This window comes from Xyrauchen texanus, chromosome 41 (assembly GCF_025860055.1).
Source record: "Xyrauchen texanus isolate HMW12.3.18 chromosome 41, RBS_HiC_50CHRs, whole genome shotgun sequence".
NCBI lineage: Eukaryota > Metazoa > Chordata > Actinopteri > Cypriniformes > Catostomidae > Xyrauchen > Xyrauchen texanus.
Genome location: NC_068316.1, coordinates 23,330,268 through 23,356,511, shown reverse-complemented (window position 1 = coordinate 23,356,511; position 26,244 = coordinate 23,330,268). Strand labels below are relative to the sequence as shown.

General features: G+C 41.3%; 1 protein-coding gene across 1 annotated transcript in view; it reads right to left on the bottom strand.

Annotated features, from left to right (window-relative positions):
- si:dkey-225n22.4 (collagen alpha-1(XXI) chain) overlaps window positions 1-26,244 on the bottom strand; it is a 77,769-nt gene that overhangs the window by 14,965 nt on the left and 36,560 nt on the right. The window contains exons 17-24 of the mRNA XM_052113430.1: window positions 19,266-19,319; window positions 11,615-11,659; window positions 9,871-9,924; window positions 8,768-8,821; window positions 7,985-8,038; window positions 7,736-7,807; window positions 5,738-5,773; window positions 5,162-5,206 (exon numbers count right to left, since the gene is read on the bottom strand). Of these exons, the coding sequence (XP_051969390.1) occupies window positions 5,162-5,206; window positions 5,738-5,773; window positions 7,736-7,807; window positions 7,985-8,038; window positions 8,768-8,821; window positions 9,871-9,924; window positions 11,615-11,659; window positions 19,266-19,319 (414 nt within the window). The remainder of the gene's footprint in view (window positions 1-5,161; window positions 5,207-5,737; window positions 5,774-7,735; window positions 7,808-7,984; window positions 8,039-8,767; window positions 8,822-9,870; window positions 9,925-11,614; window positions 11,660-19,265; window positions 19,320-26,244) is intronic.

The following is a 26,244-nucleotide window of genomic DNA, read 5'->3' as shown; positions in this document are numbered from 1 at the left end:
CCTCTTGATGGAAGCGAGCGCGATCAGCAGGGCGGTCTTGAGAGAGAGGGCCCTGAGTCCAACTGAGTCAAGCGGCTCGAAGGGGGGTCTCCGGAGTCCCATAAGGACGACCGAGAGATCCCAGGAGGGAAACAGGTTAGGCCGGGAGGGAGTCATCCTCCGGGCACCTTTTAGGAACCTGACGATTAAGTCGTGCTTACCAAGAGACTTGCCATCTACCGTGTCGTGGTGGGCCGCGATAGCGGCAACATACACCTTGAGGGTGGAGGGGGACAGCCTCCTCTCCAGCCTCTCCTAAAGAAACACAAGCACTGACCTAACTGTGCACTTCTGCGGGTCTTCGGCTCGGGAAGAACACCAGTCCACGAACAGACGCCACTTCAGGGCGTAAAGATGCCTGGTTGAAGGGGCTCTGGCTTGGTTAATAGTGTCTATGACGGCTGAAGGTAGGCCGGCTAGATCCTCCGCGTCCTGTCCAGGGACCAGACGTGGAGATTCCAGAGGTCTGGATGCGGATGCCAGAGCGTGCCCCGTCCCTGAGAAAGAAGGTCCTTCCTCAGGGGAATTCGCCAGGGAGGGGCTGTCATGAGGAGCGTGAGATCCGAAAACCACGTCCGGTTGGGCCAGTAGGGGGCCACCAGAGTGACTTGCTCCTTGTCCTCCCTGACCTTGCATTGCACCTGTGCAAGAAGGCTCACTGGGAGAAAAGCGTACTTGCGAAGCCCCGCGGGCCAGCTGTGCGCCAGAGCATCTGTCCCAAGGGGAGCCTCTGTGAGGGCATACCAGAGCGGACAGTGGGAGGTTTCCTGGGAGGCAAACAGGTCTACCTGGGCCTTGCCGAACCTGTCCCAAATCAGCTGGACCGATTGGGGGTGGAGCCTCCACTCTCCGCCGGGCAAGTTTTGTCTTGACAGCGCGTCCGCTAACACATTGAGGTTGCCGGGGATGTGAGTGGCGCGCATTGACTCCAGTCGCTGCTGACTCCAAAGGAGGAGACGACGGGCAAGCTGTGACATGTGGAGGGAGCGTACTCCGCCTTGGCGGTTTATGTAGGCCACCACCGTGGTGCTGTCTGTCCTGACTAGGACGCGCTTGCCACGAATCAACAGAAGAAATTTCTTCAGGGCAAGAAAAACGGCCAGCAGCTCTAGGCAGTTGATGTGCCAGTGCAGCGGGCCTCGGTTCCACCGGCCTGCGGCTGCGCGCCCGTTGCACACGGCGCCCCAACCCAATTTGGAGGTTGTAACAGAACAGGACGGGACACCTGCTGCAAGGGTACTCCTGCCCATAGAAAGCAGAGGTCTGTCCAGGGTTTGAAGGTTTGGCGGCAGGCAGGGGTAACTTCCACGCCGTGCGTGCCGTGGCGCCATGCTCGTCTCGGGACTCGAGTCTGGAGCCAATGCTGAAGTGGTCTCATATGCATCAACCCCAGTGGCGCGGCCGCCGCGGAGGATGCCATATGCCCCAGGAGCCGTTGGACATGTTTCAAAGGGACCACGGTGCCTGGTTCGAAAGAAGTGAGGCATTCCAGCACTGACTGAGCACGCTCATTGGAGAGACGTGCTGTCATTGAGACTGAGTCTAACTCCAAACCGAGAAAAGAGATGCTCTGGACCGGGGCGAGCTTGCTCTTTTCCCAGTTGACCTGAAACCCTAAACGGCCGAGGTGCTCGAGCACCTGGTCTCTGTGTGCGCATAGTAATTCCTGCGAGGAGGCCAAAATGAGCCAATCGTCGAGGTAATTGAGTATGCGGATGCCCGCTCCTCGTAGCGGGGCAAGAGCCGCCTCTGCGACCTTCGTGAAGACGCGAGGGGACAGAGACAGGCCGAAGGGGAGGACCTTGTACTGATACGCCTGGCCGTCGAATGCGAACCGTAGAAAGGGTCGATGTCGAGGGCGAATTGAGACGTGGAAGTACGCGTCCTTCAGGTCTACCGCTGCTAACCAATCTAGATGCCGGACGCCAGATAAAATTTGTTTCTGGGTAAGCATTTTGAACGGGAGTTTGGACAAGGTCCGATTGAAAACTCGCAGGTCCAAGATCGGTCGTATGCCGCCGCCTTTCTTGGGTACAACGAAGTAAGGGCTGTAGAAACCCTTCTTCGTTTTGGTCGGAGGGACAGGCTCTATCGCGTCCTTGATTAGAAGGGAGGCGATTTCCTCGCGCAGGGAGTGGGGATGTTCGCCGTGCACTGCGGAGGAACGAACGCCCACGAAGGGGGGCGGAGACCTGGCAAATTGAATTGAGTAACCGAGTCGGATGGTCCGGTGCAGCCACCGTGACAAGCTGGGCAGTGAAAGCCATGCCTCTAAGCTCCGTGCTAGGGGCACCAAGGGGACGAGTATTTTGGACGTACCCGGCGGGGCTTCGCAGCGGTGCGGAACAGGTAACGCGGCATCAGGAGGCGCTGTGGCGTCCCGAGGCTCTGGTGCTGAGAATAAACTCAAAGCACTTACCTTGTTCCGCGCACCCGGCAGGGGGCAGGTTCGTGACTGAGGAGGAGGTCTGATGCTGGCGTCCTCTGGACTCGTCTGAACTGGCCGGCCGGGGAACAGTCGTGGGGCTGAGGGCGGGAGCACCGCATCCTGGGCACAGAGACTGTTGAGGCCTGAAAGCACAGTGCTGTGAGAATGGCATTTGCGGGCCATGTGACACAGAGGTAAAGGAAATAGCTCTTTTATTGAGAATTTGGGTACCGCAGCCCCCGTCAGGGGGTGCGGCAAATGAAAAAACAAAAGATTCTCCTCCCGGCCCTCCACCGGGGGACGGAGTGGTCTTACCACCTCCGGAGCTAACGTCTTGTCCTCTGGGTCCGCTGTCTCAGGGACGCTTTGGAGCCTTCCGGGTCCTCGAAGGGGTCCGTGAGGCAGGGGGCGTACGCTTCCTGCGGTTTGCTCAACGCCGGGGCTGAGAGCTGGGCCCAGGTTGGGGCGGAGCAGAAGGTCTTCTGGCCGTGGGAGGACGCCCTCGGCGAGCAGGTGGGGTCTGGGCCGTGGCGGCAAGCTTGCGCCGCGGCATGATGCGACGAGTGGAGAGGGGTGCTCTCCACGAAGACGTCAGCTCATCATGCACCTCCGGGAAGAAAGGAACCGGGGGGGGCGAGGCTGTGAGCGGCGCCCAACGCCCAAGAACCAATCGTCCAGCCGTGATGGCTGTGGGGAGGATGGAGGGTTCCAATCCAGACCCACGCTGTTGGCTGCCCGGGAAAGCATATCGGACATCTGTGCGTCGGCCTCCTCCTGGGCGTGCAAGCCCGAAGGCGGCAGCCCAGAGGAGCCCTCAGCATCAGAGCCCACGCCCTCCGATGTAGCGCTGAACTCATCTGCTTCCATCACAAGAGGGTAGGCAGACTGGCTGTGAGGCGAGTCGCCGCCACCTCGAGCGGGGACGGGAGTCAACGAGCGTGCCGGGGCGCGGGTGGTCCGAGGGGCGTACCCGGCGGAGCTGCACCCGCTGCCATCCCCGAATCGCCTCCATCGCCAGCCGCATCGTCCTCAATCCCGTGGGAAGAAGGAGCGACGCGGGGGGCGGCTGGAGTGGCCTGCTTACGGTTGTAAGCAAGCCGTGACCGCAACGTTGTCATGGTCATGTTCTCGCAATGAGAACATGAACCATCCACAAACGCAACCTCAGTGTGATCGCTGCCCAGACACACGAGACAACGCCTGTGGCCGTCGGAAGCGGAGAGTACTCTACCGCATCCAGGAACAACACAGGGGCGGAGAGTCATCTTTATAAAGACGCGTCCTTAAAAGGACGTTCAACGCCGCTGTGTTTTTGCTCTTTTAGAGGAAATTACTCTTTTAAATAAAATCACTCTTTTATGAATGAAAGAACTCGTGAGAGATCTTTCTTGTCTGCAACTGTCGATGCGCTCAGGGGCAGGAAGTGCACAGCCGTGCAAACAGGAGAGAGCAGCTGTTGTGTGCCGTAGAATCCAACAGCATGCAGCAGAGGATAGCAGGAACTCGGTGTGTAAAACGCAGCAGTCTGCAAACACGACCATCGGCTCCGAAGAAATTTTCTGAATGAACTCCCGTATTTGCGCCGCTTAAATACCGTATGTCCGGGGGCGGGACATGCAAATACTGGTTGCCAACTCTCATTGGCCTTTTTTCATAGTTCAGAGGTGAATATCGGCGCTCAAGAGAGACCCCTAGTGTCGCTCCTCTGACACAATGTGGAGAGATCGACAGAAGGGGAACTGTAGTTTAAATTATTATTTTAAATTAGTGTAGCAATTTCAACTACAGTAGATTCACCAATATTGCATGCAAGTGTATCATGCATTATGGGCCTCTGCACATGAAGACTATACATGTTTATTTATTTATTTTATTTCATTTGGGAAATGGGATTTTATCCCATTTACAGATCTCATTAAGTTGTTGTGACTGACAAAAGAGGTACACTGCAGTCTAAAATTAATGGTGACTTAATGTCTGTGATTAAGATTTCTGGCAAGATATGCTGAACTCTGTTTCCCAGAATAAAGGAGAAATATAGAATACTCCTGAGTGAATTATTTGAATTCAACATTTCTGAATGTGGCAATTCAGATTAAATTCTCACTAAATTTCTCTGAAATACATTTTAGTTTAAAAAAATGTATTCAGTATAATAATGAATTACACAAAACCATCATCATCATCATCATCATCATCACAAATACCATAATGAGTATTTTCAGAAAATTGATCTTTTGACATTTTTATTAAATATATTAACTTTAATTTTATGGACCATGGAGAAAGAACACCATTTTTATGTCATTATTTATTTTCTTAAAGCATTATTTTGATGGCTGTTAATTATTTTGAAAGTATATAGTTTAGAGAAGTTTGTCTAAATATTTAAGAAAATATATTCTACACACATTATCTGGGAATAAATAAACATTATTTTTACTCTGATTATGTAATTTGTCAATGTTTTGCTCAAAACCTTAGTGTGAATATGTTGAATTTCTTTGGTCAAATTCAATACAAATTTCAACTCATGGATTGAAAACCACATTTTTTAAATTCTGAATTTTGTCCAGTTCTAAATGTAACATGTTGGCTTTTAATGCTTTACAACAAAAGTACCAATTACATTTTAATGTGCAGTACTATAACAAGATGTTCCCCCTGGTGGCTGTAAGGTGTATGTGCACCTACTGTAAGGCCAGGTATCCCAGGGACCCCCTTGCTGCCTTTCTCACCCTGTAAAGGGATGGAAATGTGTCTGTGTTAGCAGGGGTCTCATACTCTAAAAGGTTATCATTAGCATTCATAATCAACAGGAGGTTCCCATTCACCTTTAGAAATCTGTCTCTCTTCCGTTTATCTGAGAGAATTTGTGCTGACTACACTTGGGGTGGTGCAACCCACAGAGATAGCTATATGGTCAAGTGCACAAACCATATTGATGCAGTTGGTCTTGTTTTTAAATATAGCAAAACCCCTGTCTACAATCACATAGAATCAGTTATTGTATAATTTGGATATGTAGTAAGCACATACTGTATGTATACAAATGTTTTCCTAAGCAATAAGAATGTTAAAGCTTTATGTGTGGCTTGAAAAAAAATGTATATCTGAGATCTGAGAAAGATTTGAATTTGTGTTAAAAACAAATCCAAACCTTTGATAAATAATTCTTTATATAGTGACACTGAACTGTATTAAATATGAAATACATACTGTATTAGAAAGAGCACTCTCTATATCTAAAGGAACGGATATGGGTTCTACCTGAATGCCTTTGGAACCAGATTCTCCTCTCCCCCCCTGAAAAAATAAATAAGTATAAAAATGGCACATTCTGCAAGTTTTGTACATAAACTTACCATAATTAACTCTCAGCAACAGGAGAATACAGTATAGTGTTATGTAGCATTTCAGTCAATAAATAATTCCAGCAATAAACCACAAAGCCACAACTGTATTAAGAATATCGAACCATGCAATTACGTAGTAATTTAGCAAACACTTTCATCTAATGTGACATATAGAAGGACAGCCCCTGCAATAAATGAGAGCATCTTGGTCAAGGGCAAAGATTTTCTCCATATTAAGACAATTTCTCCAGATTAGAAATCTCAGATGGTTAAAAAAAAAAAAACTTAATTTATGGTATTCATTTGGTAGACACTTGTATACAAAGTCATTTATAGTGTTCCACAGGAATTGAACCCATGACCTTGCTGTTTTCGGCACCATGCTCTAAAAGTTAACATATTTATACAGCAATGTCAGAGTGTTTTGGGTGGTTAAATGGGCATTGCTAAAGTGTTGCTAGGTGGTTTCTTGGGCATTACTAAATGGTTGTAAGATGTTTGCTTAAGCCCTAGGTCTACTTCCAACTCGAATGCTATGAGAGACCTGACTGTTTGTCTTCAGGAGTTTAGACAAAGATGTCTTTATATTCCTTCAGAGTCGAGTTATACAAATGCAGGTATATCTATACTCCTTACACATCCGCTGACTTGCACATCCACTGTTGTTGATTTTACCTTCATCTCCTGATGTTTAGTGGTGATTTAATCTTCTTCTAGTGCTTCTTCATGACAGAAACAGCTCAAATGTAAGTGATGCCACTTTATGGGCCCACTAATTAGTGCAAATAACTCCAGACACATACAGTATGCATTCTGCACGTCCAAATGCGTGCAATTCGAAAAATCGGGCTGCTCACGTTCAGTGCTCGAGCACTTTGCTGATGATGAGATTTGCGTTACGTGTCCAGTACTGACCGAAGTAACCTTTGGGCTTTCCTGGCCCAAGTCTAAAGAGACCATCCCCTTACAAGTGCACTTAAAAAATAGCTCTGTGTCTGCACTTGATTTAATCATGGGCAGTGGTTCCATGTGTTTGAAATTAGTTTTCTTAACATAAAATCCCTATGTTATCTCAACACAAACACTTTGTGTAGAAAGTACCTATTTGAATCGGGTAAACACAACAAAATTGTAGATGTCAATGTCACTCAAATAAATCAATTTGATTTATTTATGTACTAACTAGTGAAAGTGAATATTAGCATGCTAAATACAGGCTGGTTGGAAATGGGGCTGGGAATCGATTCCAAAAATAATCTTTGATACCTTAGTAATAATGTTATTGTTAGCACAGCATTTGCTCAATGAACTGAGCAATACATTTCATGTGCAACATGTAGCTTATTGTTAGCTCAAGCTCCACTCTTCACCATAATGGTAACCCCCAGAACTCAAAAAGAACAGAAACTCTTCTAAATCTCAAAATAACAAAATATTAAATACTTAAAAATTATTCCCCTTTAAATTCATTTTTATTTTCATCTTGCACAAAAAGCTTTACTCTCTATCAAGTCCCATGCAAAGCAAGCTGGGAAATTGAAATCCCCTGCTCTTGCTTTGGTTCATATTAAGTAAATTGAACAAGCAGCAAAAACCTTTTTTTCCAAATGTTTCATCTTGCAGGTGGACATTTATATTCTGACATATAATAGTTTTGGAATAAAACCACGATTGTTTTTTTTTTTTTTTTTAATTCATATGTATTGTATTATAATTGTTTTTTTACTCAAAATTAAGGTTTACTGTACTGTACACCTGCTGTAAAAGTATAGCACTACCACATATGGGGCACTCTTTCAATGTTCATGTTTATAATTGTAAAAACAAAAGTGCAGTAAATCAAATATCATCTTCTGTGTCTTTTTTGACCTGAACAGAGCAGCTGTTAAGAATGTTTTTGCGGCACAATTACCTTGTGTCCTTTAAATCCAGGAAGGCCCATAGCACCTTGAACCCCTGGAAACCCCGGCTCACCCTGTGCACCCTATGTGAGAAAGAATACATCTATACAAATACAATATATAAATATGCAATATATATAAATACAAAAATACTTTCTAAGAGAGCAATGAATTGAAACATGACAATTGTGTGGCTGACTGCAAAAAAATTAAAAAATTAAATGAACCAATCGAAAAGGCCCAAGAAATTAAACTCTTACATCTTGACCTGGTGTCCCAGGAGTCCCTTGAGCTCCTTTTTCTCCTAGTTTACCCTGAACACAGACAGACAGGTGTAAACCAAGTGAACTTAGATAGAGCTGACATAAATCTTAGACCAGTGGTTCTGAACTGGTGGGTCACAAGCCGAAAACTACTCTTAATGCAAACAATACATTGGAACTAAATATAGTTAGGATATGTTGAACTGTTCTTGTTGATGAAAGGTCTGCTTCCAATCAAATTCATCTGTCACTTGGTCAAAGCAAATTAGGCAGCTACTATGAACAGAACTATGCAATGTAAAATTCACTAAATACAGGTTCACTTGCAGCAATGATAAGAATCCTTTGTGCCGACCACAAAGTGTTTTGCGCAGTTAATTATTGGGTTCTTAAATAAATAATAATAAAACATTTTATTTAAAGGCATTTTTTGTTTACTTTTATAAATGTTCTTTAGCAAAACCAGTTGAGAACCACTGCCCTAGACCACATCTTATTTCTTCAATGTGGTGGAGCTTAAAGAAAGCTTATTTTTTTTCATAGACAGTTAAAAGATTGTTAATCACTTTTAACATTATAATAACTTAAAAGGAGAAAGAAAAGCTGATACAAGACCAGCAACCTCAGACAAAATGTTTTATTAAGCACACTTTCATAATCCTTTTGATGAGGGCACAATTCCTGGAACAGCATAAATGTTATCTCTGCACGGTAAGTCCCACCAGCATTAAGTCAAGGTATTTGCATAATTGCAAAAGGTGATGTTTGAACCAGACCAACCTTAAGGCCGACAAGTCCGTCTGCTCCAGGGGACCCCACAGGCCCTGGTGTGCCCTAAAGGATTTAAACAGAAAGGATGCAGAGTTAAATACTTTCTGACTAAAGTAGCCAAAGCTGATAACATTTACTGTCCTGCTCTGAAATTTTTAAATAAAGTTTAATGACATGGTCCATAAGACTAAATGTATTTAAATCTGACTAAATGTTAAAAGAAGTTACTTAAATTAAGTTATGTAAACATGAAGTTGTACAAAAGAGTGGACAACATATTCTAATTAGCCTTGCAGAGTTCCTACACTTTTAGTCAGCAAACTTACATAAACATTTTAGTCTTACGTGATTACTGAATAAGGATTTTTAAATAATTTTCACTCAGACTTACATTAGATTTACTAATGAATAACGGTGAACCGTTTGATTGATTAACTGCAAAGAACAGACTGAAATTGATGATCATTTTTATGCAGCAATTTTTACTCTACACAAGAGCACACACACACACACACACACACACACACATATATATATATAAAATATTATAAATATGTAGATTTTTTTTCATATACAGTATATAGCTGACACATATATACATGTATTCACCATAAAAACTTCCCAAATTCACATTTCCATGGATCTAAAGATTTATTTGAACATTTCCATGACTTTTCCTATCCTTACAAACAGCATTTTAAAATTTGTCATGAGTGGTTTAAAACACCTTTATATTTTATTTAATTTTGTATTAAAGTGAATTGCATCTTTCAGTGACTCTCAGAATCGTATTCACCACAAGGTGGCAGCAACACATCTTTTGAATTACAAATAACAGACAAACACTGGTCAAATGTTTGCCTCTCACTAGCAGAGGTCACTCTAACATTGTTTACCCAAATACTCTGTTATCGCTGGTTAGCTTTTGACCATTTCCTAATTGCTCTTTTTCCTCGCTCACTTTGTGGCTGCAGTGCTGATTAGCAGGTCTACAGCTGCCTGGGACACGATCCAATCCAATTTCTCTGACTATCCAATTTTAACGGGTCACTTGACACAATGAGAAGGTAAAAAGGTAAGTTTGAAGTTTCCCCAGAGCGACGTTTACTTACTGAAGGTCCTTTTGGCCCAGGTGGTCCTTTCTGGCCAGGTGCTCCTCTTAACCCCTTAATCCCAAAAAAGACAAGATCAATACCACAGGTGTGGAATACATCCTGTTACAATTAAAGGTACAGTGTAGTGCATAAAATCATGCAGGTCATGGGTCAGGAGCTTCAGTATATGTTCACATCAACCATCAGAATGGGTCTCTGTTTCAAGGTAAATATAGTTTAATACTAAATCTTTAAACACTTGAGATCCCTTACTTCGCATTTGCGCTCCTTCAAGTGTTTTGAATGCAAGAACGTAAAGTATTTTTTTCTTGTTCTTCCTACTGAAGTGTTTTCTTCACTGTATAAACTGCACATTGCTCATACAGCTGAAATTTCACTTACTGCCCTCTGGAGTAAACAGGTGGTACTACAAGCTTGCATTTTTCCAGGAAACTTCCATCTCAGTGCGGGCATTGCGATTAATTGCGTAAATTATTTTAACGCATTATTTTTTGTCAAATTAATCACACTGAATTAACAGCCATAGTATATATTTAAGCAATATCACACGAGCAAGAGTGCAATATGGCCCACCATCAGCACTGTTGTGATTACCTACGGCACTCGTCCTGGCTGAATCACAGCAGTGCTGATGGAGAGCCATATCGCACTCTTGCTCGTGTGATATTGTTTATATACAACAGTTCATTGAACTGTTGTAAGTACATTTAAAATTTTTTTTAAAAACTTAGTAGCCTACGGTCATAAAAACGCATTTGTGCATGGAAATAATATTACGCGATGGATTAGAAACTGCCGTTGCTGGTTCAAACCAAATGATGCGTCCAAGCCTTCGTTAGTAATTCAAAAATACTTCAGAAATAGCATCACAGCTTGGGCTTTTTCTAACAAGTTATTACATAAACAAGGATGGATGGATTCATCCTATTTTCTCAGTGGAAAAAAAGCCATCCAAGTGGAGGTATTCCTCCCTATTTCATGGTAGCTGGTGCGCAAGACTTTTACTATTGAAACCGCGATCTCATCCTCCATTTTGTCCTCTCCAATGTGGAAAGTCCGGTACGAGGTAAAATGCTCGCATTTGGAACCAAATTACGCACTATTTGCCTATATTTAGCAATTGGCTGGTAAATGTTCAGATTTTACATTGAGAGAAAGTGTTAAGAGTAAAAGTTGTTTGCAGGAATGCCGGTTTTCTTAAAGAGACAGTACCGTTTTTTTTAGCACATGTTCTACAAATCTATGTAAATACCTGTAAAAACTACAAATTATACAATAGACAATAAACATGTAACAAAAATAATTATATATGCAATATTATATATTTTTTATTGATGAAATATACAGATTTGTTCATTTTTAAAAAGCTAAAATGTGACCAAAATGATTCAAAATTAATAAAATATAAGTAGTCAAATTAATATTTTTGTAATGTACCTAGTTAGAAGGACCCCTGTATAATTAACAGCTTTAGCTGGGAGAGAATTTATTTCATACCCATATGAATCGGTATCGAATCGACAGCATAGTGAAGCGGAATCGATTCGAATAGTGAAATTGTGTCAATACCCAGACATCATTTTATTACAGTATTACAGTATATGGTTCATTTTGGATTCACTCATTGTAAATACCATTAGGCTGCCTTATAAGTGTGTTTGGTAGTCTACTTTAGCACACAGTGAATAGCATACAGTATATGTTCCATTTAGTGAAAACTATAATTGGTGGTGATCCATACCTGTGGTCCATCTGGCCCTGCCTCACCAGGAAGCCCACGAATTCCCTGGAGAAGACACAATATGTCAACTGCATGATTAATGTACTTTCTAATGCTCTGACTGACAGGACAAGTGGGGCTAATGACCTTGTATTCTGATACATAGTCATTTATTATGTTCGTCTTCTCTAGTTACTGTTATTACGCCATTACCAGGATGCCACTCAATTAATCGTATGCTCTGGCAAAGCAGTTGCCTGCCAAGAAAAAGGACACAATTGACTCTCTGACATTCACACATTTTCAGTGTCTGTTTTTCTAGCCTATTAAATGACTTTAATTGAGATCTATTAAGGACTTCCTCCATCCATCTGCTTCCTTTGAAGAGTCAAATAAGTAGCAGTGATGCGCATAATGTAAAGCTGGAGGACACCTGACTACTAATGTAAGTGGTAAACTACTAATAGGACAGAAAGTGCACAGTTGGCTTGAATGTCTTCCTCAAAAGTCTGATTGCATAAGATCCTGTTTTCGACATGGTTGAATATTCCTAAACATAGGCGATGCTAATATATTGGTTTCATTTCTGAAAAGAGCATGTCTATTTTATCATACAAAGTTCATATAAAGTTTGCATACAAAGTAAAGGGTAAAAGCTTCAATAATTTATATAATTCAGACAGTTATTTTCTGTGGGACCGTACACATAAAGACAGTCAATTTGAACAGAAATGTATGAAAAAACTAAACAAAAGTGCATACCTAAAAAATACCTCTATTTTCTTTCCAAAATGAAACATGAGATCCCAATGCCGTCTTCCTTCCTGCCATGAATTGAATAATAACTTACCACATCCTATCTGATACCCTGATTAGGACCTACAAACAAACTGCTATGTATCTTTTACTGGGAAAACATGCGTGCCACAGTATGGGTCCTGATAACTTCAGAGCCCATTTAAAGAGGTGGGTCCTGCATTGGAACAGCTAAACAATGCTCATATCTATTTTAGCACCTGCAATCGTTTGCCCAAATGTTTACAGTAAAATAAAACATTTATCTGTACTTGTGGTTTCCACTCCTAAAAACAGCCGGGCTGCAAACATGCAAGTGTTGCCATGTCTCACAACCCTCCATACCCAGGCTAAAGCACCAACAATCAGAAGCTTCATGCCCTTTCAAAACCCCTCAGGTTTTTTTGACAAATGGAATTTGAATACAAATTTTAAAATAAATGTATTTTTTATAACTATATTACATGATTATTGTAAGTAAAATTCTTATCTAAAATGTTTTGGAAGAAACCACCAAGTCTAAATGCAGTCTGTCATGTTCTCTGTTGTCTTTTGTTTTTGTGCTTTTATGTTGAAGTTTAGTTTAGTTCCTGTTTCCTGTTTGGTTTTTGTAGTCCTTTGTAGTTTCTTTTTATGATTGGTTTCCCTCTGAATGTTTCTCCTTCCCTGATTGCTTCACCAGGTGTCCCTCATTCCCTTGTTTGTTCCTGTGTGTATTTAAGCCCTGCCTTTTGTTCACTCCTTGTCGATTGTTAAATGTAGTTGGCACGTCTGTCCTGGTATGTGTTTTGATCCTGTGCCTCACCAGTGTTAATGTTTGCGCCTGTTAATTTCAGTTTCCCATCGTGGATGTTTGATTTGTTCCCGTGTCTACCTGTTTTTGTATTTATTTATAATTTCATTAAAACCTTTAACTTCATCTGGATCCAGCCTTCTTGTCTTCCCTTCTTCTGTCGTAACAATCGACCACCAATGGATCCAGCGGTCCAGCAGGCTAACTACCGGCTGCTCAGCCTGAGGCAAGAAGGCCGACCTATAGAGGACCACGTCCGCGACTTCATTGAACTGGCGAGTGTCACGGACTTCCCTGAATCCTCCCTTATGGCCTTCTTCAGGAGTAATCTGGACGGTTCGCTGAAGGAGCGGCTGCCACAAGCGACGCGTGGCTGGACTCTCCGCGACTTCCTGGTGGCGACCCTACTGGTGTGCGACTCACCGCTCTCTGTGGGCGTTGCTGTGAAGGACCCTACCACACCATCCACAGTGGAGTCTCTTCAGCCACCCCCGGCGCCCCCTATAACACCAGCCCCACCTGTCAGCGAACTGACCCCCACGCCAGTCGCGCTCCCAGAACCCACACGGTCCACTTCGTCTGCCCGGAGGAGGGAGAGAAGACGGGCTTCCGGCCCACGGAGCCTGAGCCCTCTTCAGCCACGGTCAACGAGCCTGAGCCCTCTTCAGCCACGGTCAACGAGCCTGAGCCCTCTTCAGCCACGGTCAACGAGCCTGAGCCCTCTTCAGCCACGGTCAACGAGCCTGAGCCCTCTTCAGCCACGGTCAACGAGCCTGAGCCCTCTTCAGCCACGGTCAACGAGCCTGAGCCCTCTTCAGCCACGGTCAACGAGCCTGAGCCCTTAGCCCCCGATGTCCCTGAGCCAGCGCCTGTAGCCTCGACCGTCCCTGAGCCAGCGCCTGTAGCCTCGACCGTCCCTGAGCCAGCGCCTGTAGCCTCGACCGTCCCTGAGCCAGCGCCTGTAGCCTCGACCGTCCCTGAGCCAGCGCCTGTAGCCTCGACCGTCCCTGAGCCAGCGCCTGTAGCCTCGACCTCCCAGGGCTGCTCCTCCCGAGCCTCCCAGGGCTCTGCCTCTCAAGTCTCCCGAGCCTCCCAGGGCTCCTCTCGAGCCTCCCAGGGCTCCACCCCTCGAGCCTCCCAGGGCTCTGCCTCAAGTCTCCCGCGCCACCCAGGGCTCCTCCTCCCAAGCCTCCTAGGGCTCCGCCTCCCAGGGCTCCATCTCTCAAGTCTCGAGTCTGCCAGGGCTCCTCCTCCCGAGATTTCCAGGGCTCTGCCTCCTGAGCCTCCCTCTGCTCTGCCTCCTGAGACTCCCACGGCTCCGCCCTCTGAGCCTCCCGAGCTTTCCATGGTTCCTCCTCCCTCTGCTCTGCCTCCTGAGTCTCCCACGGCTCCGCCCCCTGAGCCTTCCGAGCTTTCCATGGTTCCTCCTCCCTCAGCCCCGCCTCCAGAGCCTCCCTCGGCTCGCCTCCTGAGCCTCCCGAGCCTCCTACAGCTCCACCTCCCGAGCCTCCTACGGCTCCACCTCACGCGGCTCCGCCAGCCTCCCCAGTGGCCACTCCTCCTCCCAGGCCCCCTGAACCGGCGCTTGCCCCACGGCCAGCTCCTAGGCCCCCAAAACCGGCCTCTGTCCTTTGGCCACCTCCCAGGCCCCCTGAACCGACCCTTGCCCCGTGGCCACCTCCCAGGCCCCCAAAACCGGCCTCTGTCCTGTGGCCACCTCCCAGGCCCCCTGAACCGGCCTTTGCCATGTGGCCAGCCCCCGGGCCACCTAAACCTGTCCCTGCCCGGTCGATACCTCCCTGGCCTAATAAACCTTTCCCTTTGTGTCCCTGGGGACTACCTAATTGGCCCCGTGGACTGTCTCATTTCCCTTTTTTCCCCCGGGGACTGCCTAATTGCCCCCTGTACCTCCTTGGACTGCCCGCCTGCCCCCTGTTCCCCCTTGGACTGCCCGCCTGCCCCCTTGGACTTCCTGCCTGCCCCCTGTGCCCCCTTGGACTGTCTGTCTGCCCCTGGTGCCCTCATTTTGTTGTTTGTGGGCTTTTTTGTCTTTTGTTTTTGTGCTTTGGGATCGTCTGGAATCCGATCCTTTGGGGGGGTTCTGTCATGTTCTCTATTGTCTTTTGTTTTTGTGCTTTTATGTTGAAGTTTAGTTTAGTTCCTGTTTGGTTTTTGTAGTCCTTTTGTAGTTTCTTTTTATGATTGGTTTCCCTCTGAATGTTTCTCCTTCCCTGATTGCTTCACCAGGTGTCCCTCATTCCCTTGTTTGTTCCTGTGTGTATTTAAGCCCTGCCTTTTGTCCACTCCTTGTCGATTGTTAAATGTAGTTGGCACGTCTGTCCTGGTATGTGTTTTGATCCTGTGCCTCACCCGTGTTAATGTTTGCTCCTGTTAATTTCAGTTTCCCATCGTGGATGTTTGATTTGTTCCCGTGTCTACCTGTTTTTGTATTTATTTATAATTTCATTAAAACCTTTAACCGCATCTGGATCCAGCCTTCTTGTCTTCCCTTCTTCTGTCGTAACACAGTCAATCAGACTGATCTCACTGAAATGTATGCAACCATATGCCCTAACCCAAACTCCAACTTGAAACCTAACTGTCAGTGGAGTAAAAATGTTATTTTAAAGCGAAAATGCAACCTCTCAATCAAGCAGTGTTATGTGAACATGATTAATTCCCATGGGACCAAAAGGCTGCTCGTATAACACGATATCAATGGCACCAGAGGGAATGTTAAGCATGTTTGAATTGATGCAAAAATGTCTAATGGGGGATGGCACTTGTGAGTAATTCGGCAAAAAGGGGGTCGATTTCGGAAAACATGAACTTTCGGAAGCAATATTTTGATATCCCTTGTTCTGTCACATCTTGCAAAACAAAAACAAAAAATTCTAAACTGAAAATAATTTTTCCACCTTATGTCAATCTAAATTTGTATGATTTTTTTTGCATAAAGAGTTATTATCAAAATGCGAACAGCACAAAGCTTGGAACATGGTGAAATATAAGGTAAATATATAAGGTAGGTATTTACTACTCCTAAACAGAAGTTCTACCACTGAACTATGACTATTCACCCTTAAAATAGCAACTACTTCATTTTAAAGTCACTTGGTTATCTCGTTAAAGGCACCAAGTGAGCCACTACTGCCACTAATGACCCCTTAAAAGTAGGGGCATACTGCCCTTGAAGACAACGCTAATGTTGTCAGGCCTACAAATGTGTTGAGGAAACTTCAAGAGCCCTGTTTGATTCCAGAACCCTTAGAGATGGGTTGAACCAAAGGTAAAAATAAAAACAAGGGAATAGTCTCACAACTTTGAAGTGGAGATGCCTGCATATTACCTAGCGTTAATGAGTCATTTCGCAGTGAGGGGCCTCTATCGATTCCATTTCAGTCAAGAAAGAATTTCTTTTCTTTTAGAAAGACTGAATTACATCAAAAAGGAAAAACTTCTGAGGACTTCCAAGAGATTTAATTTAAGAGGTAACATACCGCAGATATGTAAGTGTAGGAAGGAGAGCAAGATCGCTTATGTAATTACATGAAAGATGAAAGGTGTCATACCTGGCTAGAAAAATTAGTGAAGTGTTAATTTGATACTTTGAGATAGAATATGTAGGAAATGACTTATTAGCGAATCACAGATTTCAGTGTAGAGTAAAAAATGTCAAATGCAGATTATAATTGCTGACACATTGATTTATTCATACCTGCTTATAACAGCAACAAATATGTATCATAATTTATAAAACAGAGTTAGTTAAGCAACCATATCCTGTCAGTTTTTGCACACTGTGTTTTCAGGTAATCAAAAAATGTGCTTTTGCAAGTTTTTTCTCTTTTCCTAAATGTGTATACACAGTTTGTGATGTAGAATGACATGGCACAAGATGACATGATGTGAAGAGGCCAAATGCCACATTTAGTACTTGTCAAACCAGAATCTTTAGCATAGAAATGTTGACAGTATATATGCTGCAGGCATTGAGTGGTAATGGTGGTTAATTCAGACTGGCAAGGCATGCAGTGGTTTATTAAGTGTGTGGGCGACATTAACACGAAAACCAGACAGAGTATATTGTTGTGTTTGACTGCCAGTTTCTATAACAGCACTGAAGCTTTCACACGTTTTTCTGGATGTGCATTTGACAAGTGTATTATTACATCTTGTCTGCATGTGTGAATTTAACTCAGATGTAGATTAAAAACTAAATAAATTTTTTCTCTAATTACTGTATCCTGCTCTCAATCAAGATGGCAAACAAAGCTCATGATAATTGATAGCAAATGTAAGGCAGCCTACATTTGGGGCAGTAGATGTGTAAATAGATTTGTACATTTTTTGAAGAAAATGTATGCGGTTGGGTTTCAAGCCAAACGTTTCATATTTTTAAGAGCATTTATAAAAATTCAACTAAAGAAAATGTGAATCATTGAGCGTATCATGCACATTATCTTATAATTGTAATGATGAGCAGCTGAATGACCTCCTTGTTTCGGGTAGAGTTGTATTTGTGGTATTGGAGCAACTGTACATTGTTTTATTAAATGCTGCCAGTAGATGCCGCAGAATGAGAGTAATATCTCATATAATAAGGGCTGAATTGGCTGCTATGCCCATATGCTGCCAGCCTCCAAATACCTGGGAGCGCCTGCATTGAAAACTGTTCTTGTGGATTGTGAGGACCCACTTTAACGACGTTGGACTAGGCCTATAGTCAAGATCTATGTTCAAAGAACTGTGTGCCAGGGTCGAGCCATTCGTTCATGTGCACAAATGGTCAGTTTAGCTCATTTTCATCAACTTAATGCACACTTTGACTTGCGTGAAACGTTGAGTGTATGTGCATACAGTATCTAGCACTTCCGTTCTGTTTTTTTAGCACAAATTTTTAATTCTTATAAAGATTGTTGCTTGTGGAAGTGGTGCTTGCCTGTGCAAAAGTTTCTACCGCATTGCTACTCTGTTGTGTGACAGGGATGTCATGGGCTCATCCATTTTTGTTGAGGCCCACCCAAAAGTAATTTCCTGGCTACGCCCTTGGCAAACACCACTAATAACTAAAGGTACCACTGTTGCAAACTGGTATAAGTGTTTTGCTGTATTTTTAGCCAAATAGTTCTTTGAAGTATGTCTACTAAGTGTCAATAATGCTTAACCGTAATGCCAAGAGGCTCCAGTAAAAACACTTACTGAAGAAAATACAAACTTTTTTTTCTTCAAATGTGCAGGATGTTTTGACAAGGCAGCTTTCTTAGAGATAGCACACCACTTCTTTCATGACAAATTCAAGGTATGGGTAATCGGAATGTAAGATGTTTCTTATGTTGATATGCTGGCTCTACTTTGAATGGTCTCTGAGAAATGTGGAAGGTGCCGTTCCATCTTGCCCTTAGATTTGTAAACATTGTGGTTGGTGCAGGAGCTTGCTTGGATGAGCCCCAATGCACCCTCATATTTAAAGAATGTACTTCTTTTTTTTTTTTTGTATTCTCTCCTTTATAGAACCACTGAAATTGGCAGAGTTTTGACAATCATAATTATGAAGTCATACGTTTTACTGGCAACATGTAATGTTTGTTGAGCATAAAAGTGGGATACTAAACTGTTGGAAAAGAAAATTATATCTAAATACATTTTAAGTATATTGTTACATGATCATTCAAAAGTTTGGTCACACTTTGGATGAAATTAATGTTACTAATAAGTTTTAAATCCTTTTGATCTAAAAGTGAAATGCTTGAAATTAGTTTTGGTAGACAAATACACAATGTTTCTATCTAAAAAATCATTACAAACCAAAATTTCATGAATGTATTTTTATTATATTATTATTATTAATATGATTTAATATATGTGTTATAAAGACCATAGAGTAAAGGAAAAGCAGCCAACAAGTGCCCTGCATATATGGGAACTTTTGTAATAATAAATAATGAGTAGGTGTTTCCAAACTTTTGAGTGGTACTGTAAGACAATTATTGCTCCCCACTCACTGCTTACTGTGTAAGTTCACTAATATCAAATGTAATAACTGTCAAATAGCATGAAAGAAGAATAGCAGAACTGACTTACTGGCACCCCTTGTGGTCCATCTGCACCTGGCAACCCAATGTCTCCTTTGTCTCCCTAAAAAAAAATTACAAAAAAATTAAAAAAATGCAAAGCACTGTGAGGAAATTTTAAGTCAAACAAGAAACTTATTTTCACAGCACAGTCAAGCAAAATATATGACAATTAAGTGACTTTGTGTTTGTTTGCTTGCAGGGTACAGGTCTCACTGGACACATAAAACAAAGCCAAAGCTTTCATTATAAAACATGCCGGCAAAGCAGTAAACAATTTTTATACTTCAAAACAATACTTTTTCTGTCTTTCCTGTTTCCTTTTTTACTACTAGGATTTACACTTGTAAATACAGAGATCTTTTGTCATATGTAGATCTGTATCTCTGTTGCAAAATAAAATTATCCAGCCATCAGAGAGACAATAACCAGCTGAGTGTAAAATGTGTGTGTGATCAAGAATTTCATGTCACACCATAGATGACTTTGATCACAGATGTGCTGGTACACAGCACAGCAAATCACAGCTCTTAAGCACAGAGCAAATGTTTGCACTCAATGAAAGCTTCAAGTACACTTGCTAACAATTTGACTGAGTGAAAGGTGGAGGGGTGAGTAGGTTCTTTTTTTCTTCTTCTTTTTTTGAAGAGCATGACCTTCCAAGACACATAAAAAACATGTAAGCAAGCAAACCGTTCATTATAGAGAGTTTTGAGTTTGTAAGAGAATCATAAATCCAGACTGTGGTGGACTTTGGGACTGGAACCAATAACTACGGTGCTTTGACTTTGGCCTGACATCTGTAGGTGTGTTTGGCTACATAAAACATGTTCTATGGTGTGCTAACATTTAAAGCTTAAAGTTAGCTGAGAAGACGTGCAATATAGTCTCAAATATAAAACTAGACAGGCTGTCCCAGTAATGTATGTCCAGTTGTCAAATAAACAGAATGTCTTGACAACAAAATTATGTCAGCCATGTACAGAAAAGTTAAAAATACAGTATGTATTTACTAAAAATGCTTTCATCATGTTATGGGCTGGTTTTAAAGTCTATGTATGTAACAGAATCTAATGGGAAAATGTAATAAGAAAATGTAGTACTTCATATCCATGCAAAATTCAAGGGTGTTGTGGGTGTAGTAGAGACCCACTCCCAAGTCTCTTTTCGTCAACATGCTGCATAATTTGAGGTATCATTCATGCCCACAGCACACACATGAGGGATGCTTCACAAACCAAAGTTTAATACCAAGGGTAAGCTTTCAAATCATTAACCCTTAAATGAGAAAAACCAATAGAGATGCTTGATTTACCAATTAACTCAATACAATAATCTGCCATAGTCTTACTGAGCACTTAATCTACTGGGATTTTCAGGCACAACATTACTTTGTTTTAAAAAGGGGTGGGGACAGTTTGTCACAAAGTGGTGAAACTCATGAATATTATTTAGGTTATGTACAGATAGAGACAAATAATCTTTTACTGTTTTGATAGTCATTTCTAATGACCAATTCAAGTGCTCCAATAAATATTTAGCATAAATAATTTGATAACTTGATCCATACATTACACTTTTAGTACTGGGATTTTGTTAGTCAGTGGATAAATGCTTGAATCAGTTAGATTTACCCAGAATGACTGATTGGTTTATGGTAAAGTTTTTGTCTCTAGTATAAGGAGTCCCGCGTTCTAATCCGCCATAGAATAACCTTTTAATTTAATGAACAAAAATTGCATCTGTACGTTATTGGATGTATACCAATGTTGCTTTGTGATTTAACTGGAAAAAGAGTGTTAACTGTGAAACAGTGGAACGAGAACAGAGCATGTCTGGATGCATGGGAGAACATCGGCGCACACTGTCACTCAACGCAACTGTTAACAGCCGAAAAGAGCACTCTTCAAAACATTCAAAATATCAAACTCCAACGCTGGATCGCCATTTATTATAACACACATGAATGAAATGGAAACTCTTGTTCAAGACTCTTGTTGTTTCTTCTGCATTAGACACTTACCTGACGAAAGCTCTTTCAAAAAGTGTTGGGGACAAAATTGGCATGTTTGCAATTTGTAGGGGCATCTCTCCCACTGTCCCACCCGTAAATGATGCCTGTGCATAAATATTAAGTAGTAAATAACCCGGAATATCTTTTTAAGGCAAAAAAAGGCCCAAAATAATCTTCCCTTTAGCAGAAATTTGTCCTTCATCAACCCTTCTTTTTAACTTCCACAAAGGACCTTTCTCTCTTCTGAAGCATCTTATTTGTTTATTTGTTCCTTTGGCTAAACTCTTTGGCCAGCCCTGCAATCAGTGGTTTGGACGTTGGAATCCTTTCCTGTCTATTAGACTTCCACTTGTCTGTGACTTAATTTATTTTAACTTTTATTTTGGCAGGTGAATGGATCTTTACACTCACCCTAAAATACATTATGAAACAACAGTTGTCAAAAGTACCACTGCAGAACTCTATCCAATTCCCTATAATGGGTTTCTCATTGATCAGATACACAGAAACCTCATCCCAGACTCACAGTGGTACAAGTGTTTGGCCCATGTGATGTCGCGACTGCAGTATTGGTTTTGACATAATTGTCCACATTCTCACACAGAATGTGTACGGACTAAATTGAATCAGACATATAATTTCAGGTTTATGATGTGCCAGATACATAAAATAACTCATACTTCAAAAACATGTTTTCAAAACAGTACTTATATCCCTATAAAATACACCTGTTTATGTTTTCTCACCACCAGCCTGACCGTGTAAGGTGTATACACATCTAAAACAATATATGTGCCCATCCAGATTTGTTTTTCAGCAAAAGTGTCAAGAATATTTTTTTTTTTCATGGAAAACAAAACTGATGCTTCTCTGTGGGACACTATGGTTTAAATGACTCCTGTTAAATACAAAATTTTATTCATGAAGGTATAGCATTACGTGACGTCTCTTATTGTGAAGCCAAATTTGAAGAAAACATGATTTGCTGATAGTTAACTTGTAGTAATATTCGAGAGGATTAAGGTAGACCATAATATTCATGTACAAGTAAAATTGAGTTAACATTTAATTTGCTGTTTTTTATTATTATTATTGTTATTATTATTTTACTTTCTGAATTGCACATTGATAGCCTGTGGAGACCACAAAACTGAATCTAAATTTGAATCGCAAAAATACTAATTCACTAAAGTTTAAGCACACACTAATAAACTAAAAAAGTTTTTTAGATATACATTGAATGAGGGACTGAATACACCCTAGCAACCACATAGCAATGCACTGGAACAACCCTAGAATTGTAGTGGCGTTTGTGTCATTATATTCCTAAGAAACATCTTTTGAGAAACTAAACCATACAGGCCAACATAATAAAAGATAACTATAACCACTTGTCTTGTGTTTAAAGATAATAGTCCACATCTAATCCTAGTTAAACTTTGTGGCACATGTACAGTATATGAAAACAATATCATAAACAGCTGAAGAGCTTGAGCCCAGGAAATTTGTGAAATTAGCTACATGACACATACAAACTCAGTGACATCAGTTTGTATGTTTTATGTTGTAGACCACACATAAATGTAGTCATATACACAGTATACTCTCAGACAGTACTACACACTGTGCTCTTTTTGTAAAACAATCCCACCCCACTGAGTACACACATGGTTTATGCATTTAAGGACCCAAGCAGTCCTGAATAATGTTGTAGAGTGTACAAATAAACATTTCAGCATTAAATACAAGAGATATGTTTATGGTGGACTAGCCGATGGTTAGACATGACACAAACAAATGACTTAAAATACATAAATTGTATAACATAATTACAGAGAACTATTTGGCATTACTGCTTAGACAACTGTACAGCCTAGTACATCTCTGAAATTGTCTGTGTGGGTGTTAACTGTGAAAGTCGTACACTTCAAAGACTTGATCAATTGTGGGAGTTTATACTGTTTGGCAGACAGCTCTGCGCACATGAAATTTATGTGACCTTAATTTGTCTGAATTTTAAAATGTGCATATATTTGAGAGACAGGAAAAGAAGAGAAACTCTGAAAGAATCAGTGACTGTGCGGAGGTGCAATATACTCAGAATAAATACATTTATCAAAAAATTAATTCATTCAAATTATTCCAATTAAAATTGAACAGTTAATTTTCAATATAATATTGTATTATTGTATTAATTTTGATGAACTAAGTTCATATAAGAGCATCACAGATGTGAGATATTGCTTAAAAATAACACAATTACTATTGATTTAATATTATTATTAGTAGTAGTAATAGTAGTAGTATTACAGTGAATATTACATAACTATCAGTACTTATCTCTTTTTTTCCAATTAAATTGAGCTTTTATTTTGGCAGAGCTTTTATTTTGAGGTTTTCTGTGTTATTATGATGGTAGCTTCTCAATCTGGAAAATCAGTGTTTCTCAATGCTAAGATTGAGTTCTCATCCTCTAGGGTACTGAGCAATTTTTTTAAAGCTGACACTGCACAAAAAATTATATTGCATCAAGGTTGTTGCTAATCATTGACATATCCCAGACTGTGATAATCAAAAAAATGCACATTGTACATTTACAATACAAAACAACAGTGGCATTATATAAACAAATGGATTTTAAAGGGTTAAAATCCTGACAATGATTAATATTTGGTAGTTATGATCACTGCTGATGTTGTTTAAAAAAATGAACTAATTTAAAGTGGAAAATAATATTAATATATAATATTATGGCAGTTTTTATACGCTGACATTTTTGTCCTCTAAGGACCTCTGAGTAACTTTTTTAAATTGACGCCCAAGGGTTAAATAATCTCACGGGACATAACTTAATTGTAATGTGTGTGCTTAATGGTTACAGAATGGCATTCGTACATCAAAAGGTATTGGTTTTTTGAATCTAAGCATTTTTACGTGCACGAGTGCAAGTACATGAGCGCTGTATCAGACCCCTTTCTGATACCAGTATTGGTATTGGGACATCCTTACAAATTAAAAATTTAGTGCAATAATTTACAACACAACCAACCACTCTGCAACTAAAATATTAGTGTATGTGTTTGCCAAGGACACAACAGTGTCAGTAAAGAGGATACTTGATATGAAAAAGGAGACAAATGGGGCATGGGTAGCTCAGCGAGTAAAAACGCTGACTACCACCCGGTTTTTCTTTTTCACTCTCTTTGTACAAATACTACATTGCTCTCTTTATACTGTATTGCAATGTAAGTATGCTTAAATGTTTTATTTGTTTTTTTAATTATTGGTGTTATATTACTGAAGGCCTCTAGTGATCAGCAGTGCTGACCTGCAGCAGAGCATCTGTACACAGGTGAGGCTATTAAGCCACTTCAAGTTTTTCCATCAAGCGCAGACTTATGAAGGTCTGTTTGGGCCGATATGCATTGGTGCTTTCTTAAGATGTAGCTCCTTTAATAAAGGCTTTTTAATATTGAAATTCCACACAAGTGCCTGGATGTAGATTCATGTTTTCATTATTAGGAAACATCCACTAGGCTACTATTTTTCATCTATTTTGCAGCCTTTCCGGAGCACCTGCGGCATTTTTTTGAATACCAGATGTGCTCTCGGATGTAATTTCTCATTCATCAAATGATGTTTAAGAGCGTTATAACCTGGCATATATCTATATGTGCAGTGTTGTCAAGCACACATTCTGCATGTTTAAGAGATGATCCAGGTGTATAGAACAAAGTGATGCTGTTCAGTCCCTGCAGGGGTCAAATATGGTGGTCTGCGGCATCCTCGGCTATATTGCACTCAGAATCTACCGCAAGATGAGAATTGTGCATTCAAATTGTGTCCAGTGTTTTGTGGGCACATTAGCTCCGTTGCCTGATCTGCATTATTCCTTTAGTGAATCGGGTGCTAAACTAGCAGTTACCACATGCAAAAAAACTGCTCTTTTCATTCATAGTGAATTTTCCCCAAAATTTTGATACACAAAATACATAATTTGAGATGTGTTGGAAATTACATTTATTGTTTTTAAAATGGTAATTCAGAAAGAAAGAAAAAAGAAAAGAAAAAAAAGACAGAATTCTCCTGTGATACTCCTGTGATAAATTAAACAAACTATTAAAAGTATGAAAAGTATGTTTTAAGAATGTATATTTACTAAAAAAAAAGTACAAAGTACTGCCAAAAGTACCAATAATTTAAGAAACATACATATATGTTTGTTTACATGACTGTGCGTATGCGTCGTATCTAATTTGAGCCTGAATTGAGTCCGAGACGCTTCTATGTTGTAAAACCTCAGCAATAAATCCCAAAGGCCACATGAAAGTAACCAGAGAGGACTGGTTATCAAGCAACTCTGTACAAGAGGTCCCTGGTGCATGGACTTGAGCATCAAGTTTTACATGGTGCATGGGGTGGCTTTTGTGGTCTTTTAACAGTTCTGTAATCTGAAAAAAGAATTTTTACCCAGTTTGGGGTTATCTGGGGACCCTTTCTTTCTTAGACTAAACTTTTTGAGTATGTTTTAAAGAATTATGCCACAGCATAATAGTTTAAAATAAAATAAGTCTTAGGTTTTGTTTGCCCGGAGAGTTAAGACAGACTTTATAGCAGGTTGCACAAAACTGAACCAGAATGACACATTTCAATGCTGACTGTACATTAAAGACATTTGCAAGTAAACTGCTGTTTTCTTTTAATGGTCTAGTAAACAGCAATTTGCAGAATACTAAGTATAGACAAGACAGGAGTTCGAGGAACAGAGGACGGTGTAGACAAAGAGATGGAAGGAGGGAGATATAGGAAGAAAGCACAAAAGTATAATTGTATATGAGAGGATGAAGGTATAGGAAAGATGGATGGTTTTGCTCTTGAATACCTCACCATGCTGTTCCACCAGCTAGACCAGCAGCAGACCAGTACTAATAACCATACACCAGCCTGAACCAACAGTAAGGTTGCCTATTTGTCT